An 8,591-nucleotide genomic window follows, 5' to 3' on the forward strand; every position below is an offset into this window, starting at 1 on the left:
TTGAGCACGTCGGGCGAAATGCTTAGCAGTATTTCGTCTGCCGTTATGTTCTGAGTTCAAATTCCGCCGAGGTCGACTTTGCCTTTTATCCTTTCGGGGTCGATAAATTAAGTACCAGTGAAACGCTGAGGTCAATGTAATCGACTGGCCCCCATCCCTCAATTTCGGGCCGTGTTCCTAGAATAGAAAAGAATATGGTTGGCTAAAGTTCTCGATTCAAATTGCACCGAAACCGATTTCGAATTTCGTTCGTCTATGGATCGATAAGGTATCAGTTTAGAACTGGTATCGGGCTGATTGCTCTGAGTATTTCTCCATTTTCAGGATATTATAATGGAACAAAGAAATTTTCAAATGCTTTGCGCTATTGTTAGAGCATATCTAGAACCTGATAGACCAAAGGTTTAACAACGTATGATCAGAACCTTTCCAAATGTGACAATCCCCATATTTTCCACGCATCTAGAAATGCACAGTACTTTCACATACTTTGTCAGATTTGGCCGATATTTCGGAATTTGATATCCCCCACCCATAAATTTTTTAAAAGGCAGCACATTTCTTTGTACACAGAAAAAAAACTCCATAACTGAGTTAGTTTCAGTACGGAAGATTAGCGTTCGAGTTAAGATTATCGTGATGAAATTTTTCTTGAAAGTTCTTGAAATTCTCTTAAATTGTTTGAAAGGAGGTGGGTTGGATTTAACTACTTCGTATCACGTCGACTTCAAACCTCGGTCAATAAACCTTTGTTTAAAATGTTTTTAAAATGTTTCGACAGGTTCACCCCATTTTCCCCACCGTATTTAAACTGGTTCTTTCTTAGGACTTGTTTCCTCGTAACTTTAGTTTAATACTATCAGGCGTTTGAATAAGATACCAGTTTTTGTATGTTATATTTTCAATGAAAGCTGATAGGAGAAAAATATATGGACACCATTAAAGATTTTTTTTAATAACCAATTACATGCTTACATCATTCGGTCACATTTGTTAAAGAATACTATAGCTTTTGGCTCTTAAAATATCGACCGCATTGTCAGCGCAAGCAACACGATCTGTTGCAGATTAACCATAGTTTGTTGCTTAAAGAAACCTGCGTATCTCTCAATTACCCAGGAGTCCTGCTTTGACTGCATGACTCTGTCGACGCTCAGAAGAATGATCAGGTTAATCCCCAAAAGATTAGTCCAAAACTTAGGGCGTTCCTGTAATTGGAAATCTAATCGCATAAGGGTAATGGATTCGGCTCCAACTTTTTTTTCTTTAACTTTTCTGTTTCGACCACTTATTTAAAGCATCTGCGACTATATACACGTAGTTGGCTCCCTGGAAACTGCTGTTCATGGAGTGTACCAAAGGGAAGAGTTGCTTCTAAGATTTTAATTAACCATTTGTTGAGAAATAGCTATCAAAGAGTGAAAGAGCATAAATTTCCGATTCTTCACCCCCCGCTCCAAAAAGTTTAAAAATAAAATTCCATTTTTATTTTCAATAAACCATTAAAGCTTTCTTTTTTTCTTTTCCAGGTTCAGATATCGTAAAGTATTATTTAAACCGTTATCCATCAATGCGATCCAAAATAAACGTAAGAATTAAAAAATTTTTATTGAATTAAAAAAAAAAAATTTTTTTTCACTGAATTTGGTGTTTACAAACATTCTGAAATAGAAATTCCTGCAAAGCTGTTATACTGATTCTATATTTACTAATTTATATTTAATAGGTCTTGTATGAATTCTTCTGTTCTGTCGAACAAATGTGCAAGAATTTCGGTCGTTATCTTTTCGACAGTGTAGTTGTTAAGACGGCATTATATCGTCTAGAAAACGTCATCAAAACATCAGAAGTCCTCTTGAAAAGATTGCTGAGAGTAATCGACGGCGATAATAGTGTTGTGTATAGATGTCACAGATGTCAGTTCTTGAGTTCGGTCTCTGCTCACAATGATTATGCATCTAGTGAAGATGAGACGGTCCAAATCAGAACACAGAGAGATTGTGGTTTGACCGATGCTGACCATATTACAGAAAACGGCTTGTCTGGTCCGCAGAGGGAAAACCTATCGACTTCTCTAGAAAAAGCTGCCGAAAAAGTATCTAGCGAAACCGCAAATGACGCTGACAAGAGAACTAAAACCGTTGATGGTACTGGACAGGATAGCGAAACAACAGATGTTGCTGGTAACTGGGCAAAACCCGCTTGTAGTGCCGGCAATGACATCGAAACCACGAACGCTTCTGACAGCGAAGGCGGAAACACTGACACAATCCACAACGGTCTCATCAATGCTCATAGAGTAAGTTATTTTTATAACTGGTCAAGTTTCTAACTCTATTCTGAACCTTTTGTTTCCCTCGATCATCTTGTATAAACTAATAAGCCAATAGATTCAATATATATATAATACTAACTTCAGGCTAGTTAAAACCCGTTTGATATTTTAACTTCTAAAGGCAAATTCACTGCAATCACTGGAGAAAAAATTCTCATGGTAAAAGGTGTAAAGACAACTTGTTGCTTACTCTGATGTTCACTGTTTTAGTTAAATCTACGGCTTTGAATCTGCTCTGATTTATCTCTTCGGTATTTCCCATTGAGGAATGATAAAGAGCCAGAAATGCGCCTCTCGGAATCCGCTTGTTCAATATTTATATTTGACGGATATTTGTCCTCATCTTAACACAACGTTTCCGCTGATGTACCCTCCAGCCTGCATCAGGCGTCTTGGAGAAATTTCGAACCTGGGTTCTCATTCCTAAGGTAGTTTTCGATGTTATTATTCAGGTTACTGCTTGGAATCGTACTTGGAATCTTGGGGCTAGTAACCCGCGCTCTTAACCACTGTGCCAAATGCCCACGGGCAAATGGCGTAGTGGTTAAGTGACATGAATATTAATATCGAAAAATGCCTTAGGAATGAGAATCCAGATTCGAAATTTTCCCCAAGACACCTGATGAAGGCTGGTGGGTATATCAGCCGAAGCGTTGTGTTAAGATGCGGACAAATATCCGTCTGCATCCAATGACCGAAAGTGTAAAAGAGACGAAGAAAAAAATCGATCAAAACTAGCTTAATCTGAAAGATGTGAATATACTTCAATTCGGTTAAATAATCTACCATTTTTCTTTAATTCCAGGAAGTCGAAGGCATCGAAAAATTCTTTATCTTATTCTACAAGACCTTCGTTTTGTATCCATTTAACGCTTACGTAAGTGTGACACTTTTCTCTTATTACTTTCGACTGTATTTCTGATCGATCAGACGTATAGTAAACAGCGTTACAAACATGACCACTCCTTTGATTTCTATACAAGATAATACGACGTGATTTTAGTGAGATTTGATTGTTTTCAGTAAATCAAACGAGTTTGTATTCCCCGTTTGCAATATATACATTAAATTCTCTATACATCTGGATTCTTGTATGCTGATTGTGTATAGTCCCAGACCAACCTTGATTGAGAAGGCCTATGACTTTCCAGAATGGGTCATCCCGTATTATTTAATAATTTGATTCCTTCATTGACTTTTCTTCTAGGTGGCAGTGTTGCATTTCATCCGAAACGTAACTTTTGATGCCAACGACTACTGTCAAAAATTGGGTCCTATAACCTCCTCGGGTCGCAAAATTGTAAGTATAACAAGGTATTTAAGAGAATGAGATTTCTAGTGAATGTTGTGGGTGCTAGTGATTGGTAGAGTTATGTCTATTTTACTAGTTTCAGTTATGTCTGTGCCCATACTGGGGCACTCTAACAGATTTGGTTGATCGCATCGACCAGTACGTATTTTAAAATTTTATTAGATCGAAAGTCTAAAATATCATTTGAAAAAAACGATAAAAAACTTGAAACATTGGTTTATATCTATAATCATAAACACGGACGAGCGCATACGATGAGCTCTCTCAATTTTGTTCAACTAAATTTTACTAAACGATATTGATCTTTTTGTTTCTCAGGTATCGCCTCGTCGCATGATCCGAAATAGATTTCTCTTACAATTGAAGAAAATGACGAATGAAGTTGTAAATTTGGCTGCCGCAGACGATCGCTTTAAACTGTTTCTCGCTGAGACTGGTAAATCCATTTTTGAGTTTATTAACTGGTGTGGTGGTCTCAATTGCTTTAGGAAAATGGTCTCGATATTTTTTAAGGTTTTTATTTTTTTGTCTGTGAGCCGGCAGAATCGTTCGCACGCCGAGCAAAATGCTTTACGTTCTGAGTTCAAATTCCACCAAGGTCGTCTTTGCGTTTCCATTTTAAGGTCGATAAAATAAATCTGGGGTTGATGTAATCGACTTATCCCCTCCCCCGAAATTACTGGCCTTGTGCCGAAATTTGAAACTAATATTTTTAGGACTATTTTTAACCATATTTCTGTACCAAAATCTGTTTTCAAATGTATCGCCATGCTTATTCTTATTGGCAGACCTAACACACCACTTGTAACTTGGAATGCTTGCTCACTCAATTCTGTCGCAGACTTTGTCTACACCACAGGCCTCGTCTCGGTGTTTCTCTGGTTGCCTGACTTTCAGACTAGAGGGTATCTTGTCTGATTTCATCAGTCTGGAATGGTGGACTGTCACATCCTATCTCTCACTCCGGAGCTAATTTTTTCTTTCTTCATAGAAAATACCAAGATTCCCAAGATTCTTATCCAATACAAAATATTGCAAAATTCTGCAACAAACTAAAAATCATTCTTATTCTAAAAATTTAAACTTGGCAACAAGGTTTAAAATTGATTACCATGATGAACTTCATCGGTTGTTTTATAAATCATTTCCAAAAGTAACCACCTTTTTAAAAGTGATTAGATGTGAAAAAACTGAAACCTTGTGGTCTCTCACATCCACTTTACAATGTCATTCAAAAAATAATCACATCATCACGGGATTACAACTTAATTATATGTTCAATTAAAAACAATGGATAAACATAACATTTGAAAGTAATTTTGAATGGTAAGTTTAAGACAGTAGGATGTAACATGGGGGAAACTTGGCTGGTCTTCGTTGGTTGCGCGACTACATGACTCTTTTACCACATAAAACATGTAGCTACATAAATTTTCAATGAAATAGGTGCAGAATTTCTAATAGGCATTTAAAGTCTTTCACAAACTATGCTATCTTCAGTCTGCATACTTCATATTCTCATTCGATTTTTAGTGTATGAATACTTCTAAATTTTAATTTACATTTGTTAATCTGTTTTAATTTTCGATAACGTAATTTCCGATAATAAATCGGAAGAAAATAATGGGAGATAACTTCCGTAATATAATTGAATGCAGTGTGGGAGTTGTCCCATCTTCGGCAATTCGGCGTTTATTGTAATCAACCGGTGTAGGATGTAAACATACGAAAAACGTCGGTGCTACCCGAACGCTGTCCCTTTTAAAAATTCCTGAACCACGTTAGACATCTTAGCACTTTTAAAGCCAAATAAGATGAAGCGAACCAACAACTGTTAAGCAGTCGCTATATATCTTTTAAAAAGTTGAGATCCTAGTTGAAATCTTCTCTTTCTCCTATATTTCACAGGTGACTTGATAATTAACTGCAACCAATCAACTTCACGAAAAAGGAAGATTTCACTGGATGACTTGGACGCTTGCAGTAGCAGCAGTGGTGATCCGGATTACGTGGTGGGTATATTATTATTATTATTGTGGCGAACTGGGAGTTGTTATCGCGCCGGATAATATGCTGAGCGGTATTTTATCCATCTTTACGTTCCGAGTTCAAAGGCCGCCTTTGCATTTCATCCTTTCGAGGTCGATAAAATACCAGTTAAGTACAGGTCGATATAATCAATTTACCCCATTCCTTCAAAGAACTGTTGTCCCTGTACCACAATTTGAAACCATTTGCATAAGACGGCGAGATGGCACAATAGTTACCGAGCCATTTCTTCCGGTTCTAAACGTTCTGACTTCATATGCTGCCGAAGGCCGACTTTGCCTTTCATACTTTTATGGTCGATAAAATTATAACCAGTTCAAGCATTGGGATCGATGTCACTATGTCCTCTCACCCAAAATTCAGTCCTTGTGTAAAGAAAAGAAAAACAACAAAAGGTTGCGTGTTAGGACTCGTTTTCTGTTAAATTTCCTTAGGATATTTATTTTTGCTCTTTACGTTCTGTATTCAAATCTCAACGAGATCAGCTTTACCTTTCAGATAACTTGGGGTCGATAGAATAAAGTGCCAATCAAATGCTAAAGACAACCTTTTTTTCAAACACATTGGGGTCAGCTTAAATGAGAAAGCATTCCAATCTGTTTTGCACCTTTATTTCATGTGAATAACTTCATCCAGCTTCTACTTCGTTTATTATTAAGAGAAATATGGTGAGATGGAATGAAGCCTCGGTTTAAATGAGAAAAGAAACTAAATGCGTTGAGTACATTTTTTTCTCTTGTTTGTACGCGCGCACACATTCGCGCATATACATTTGTGAAAATCGGTGTGACTAACCTCCCCGCACAGATTGGTGCCTTTTCCTCACTAATTCAGCCTTTTTCTTCAAATTGATTTTTTCTTCGCTCTAATTTCTTTTTTACAAATTAGTGTTTGTATCTGGCAATGTTGTGTATTTCACTAATTTATCTGAGAAATGGAAATTTTTTTTTCTCTCTTTAGCCTGAAATACCATATTCGGATTTGGAGTCTGAAAGTCTTTCAGAAGAGGATTTTTCTGGTGAAGATGATGAAATTGAAGATTGCGAAGTTCCTCAAGATACCCATGGAGCTGAAACCCAAACAGATGGCGTCAAGCATGCTAAAGACTCGAATAACGGTGTTAAAGATTTCGATATCAAGAATAAAATAAACGATATTAAGGATATTGAGAATAAGATGAATGATGCACGGGATGTGGAGAATGAAACGAACGAGGATGGGGAGAATGAAAAGAACGAGAGTGTGAAGAATGAGGGTGTGAGGAATGGGGAGAATGAAATGAATGAGGATGGGGAGAATGAAACCAGTGAGGGTGTGAAGAATGAAACGAACGAGGGTGTGAAGAATGAAATGAATGAGGGTGTGAAGAATGAGGTGAATGAGGATGGGGAGAATGAAATGAATGAGGGTGTGGAGAATGAAATGAAAGAGGGTGTGAGGAATGGGGAGAATGAAAAGAATGAGGATGGCGAGAATGAAAAGAATGAGGATGGCGAGAATGAAATGAATGAGGATGGGGAGAATGAAACGAACGAGGATGGGGAGAATGAAACGAACGAGGGTGTGAAGAATGAAATGAACGAGGGTGGGAAGAATGAAATGAACGAGGGTGGGAAGAATGAAATGAACGAGGGTGGGAAGAATGAAATGAACGAGGGTGGGAAGAATGAAATGAACGAGGGTGGGAAGAATGAAATGAACGAGGGTGGGAAGAATGAAATGAACGAGGGTGGGAAGAATGAAATGAATGAGGGTGTGAAGAATGAGGTGAATGAGGATGGGGAGAATGAAATGAACGAGGGTGTGGAGAATGAAATGACTGTGAATGGTATTCAAGCAAGCAATATTTGTGAAACTGATAGTCCGGGAAAAGAGGTTATTCTACAGAACAATGGTAAGAAGACGGCTCCAGTTTCGGAAGAGGTTGACTAAGAATTATAACGGGCTCTGAAATGCAAAACAAAAATGAAACAGTAAAAATGTCGGTTCAGTTATTTGAAGGAAGGACCGTTAAGCTTGACACTATTGCCTTTATTCGTAACGATGATCCAATATTATTATTATTAGCCAACATAAGCCTTTTCTTTGTTTTTATTTGTTAATGAGCATTTTATCATCACTCTTTATAAACCTTGTCTTTTTTTTTCCTTCATAAATTACCTTTTTGTCTAATAAAGATTTAATAAACGTTCAGAACTCGTTTAGAGTACAATCCTTTAAACAACATCTTCTAAATCTAGTTCATGGCGGATATTCATGTGATCGTTGTAGTTTAGTTCTAGGGAAAACCTTATCAAAGTCCAGTCAATAATAGTTGATTCTGCAAATCATAAAACGGTTTCTTTTTTTTTTTTTTTTTTTTTTTTGCATAGTGGAGATCAAAGAACAAGAATTAATGTTGCGCTCATATATGTAGGCGAAGATAATTTCAAGAAAACCAGCTTTAATGTCTTTGGGCCAACACTAAATAATTAAAAACAAACAAAAATCGGTCAGAAAACACCACATACCCAAGTAAATTATTTTTCAATGCTTGACTTGTTTGTGTGTGTGTTAATTTATCTGTGAACAAGTTTCAGTTTCTGTGCGCGCGATACTTTCGCGTTCTATTGTAAGATATTTCAGAGACAGCAGCTGGACAAGTCTAAATCAAATCACACCATATTGCGGTAATCCTCGATAAGCCATGGATAAAATGCAGACGGGATGGTCGCGGCCGGGACGTCTCGAACAATATTTCTACTGTATCAGAGTTAATCTGGGGGTTAAACGACGTCAATGGAAGATATAACAGCTGGATAAAGGAGTGAGACAGTTACCGTCCAACTAATTTATTCATGTATTTATGTACACACATACGCGTCTTGGTTACCCTTGAAAAACAGAGCTCTTTGT

General features: G+C 37.2%; 1 protein-coding gene across 1 annotated transcript; it reads left to right on the forward strand.

The window, feature by feature from the left end:
- Window positions 1-1,510: 1,510 nt before the first annotated feature.
- Window positions 1,511-7,790, forward strand: LOC106875055 (protein PFC0760c). The gene is made up of 7 exons (XM_014923018.2): window positions 1,511-1,588; window positions 1,727-2,299; window positions 3,141-3,212; window positions 3,543-3,635; window positions 3,966-4,083; window positions 5,556-5,659; window positions 6,657-7,790. Exons 1-7 carry the CDS (start codon window positions 1,571-1,573, stop codon window positions 7,626-7,628), a joined length of 1,950 nt encoding a protein of 649 aa, XP_014778504.2. The 5' UTR covers window positions 1,511-1,570; the 3' UTR covers window positions 7,629-7,790.
- Window positions 7,791-8,591: the final 801 nt, after the last annotated feature.

The sequence above is a fragment of the Octopus bimaculoides genome, chromosome 15 (assembly GCF_001194135.2).
Source record: "Octopus bimaculoides isolate UCB-OBI-ISO-001 chromosome 15, ASM119413v2, whole genome shotgun sequence".
NCBI classification, from domain to species: domain Eukaryota; kingdom Metazoa; phylum Mollusca; class Cephalopoda; order Octopoda; family Octopodidae; genus Octopus; species Octopus bimaculoides.

What these genes read in the sequence shown, in the direction of transcription:
- LOC106875055 (XM_014923018.2), top strand. An exon ending in TGTATCCATTTAACGCTTAC is followed by an intron (nt 3,213 to 3,542) that starts GTAAGTGTGACA and finishes CTTTTCTTCTAG; the next exon opens with GTGGCAGTGTTGCATTTCAT. An exon ending in ACTGTTTCTCGCTGAGACTG is followed by an intron (nt 4,084 to 5,555) that starts GTAAATCCATTT and finishes TATATTTCACAG; the next exon opens with GTGACTTGATAATTAACTGC.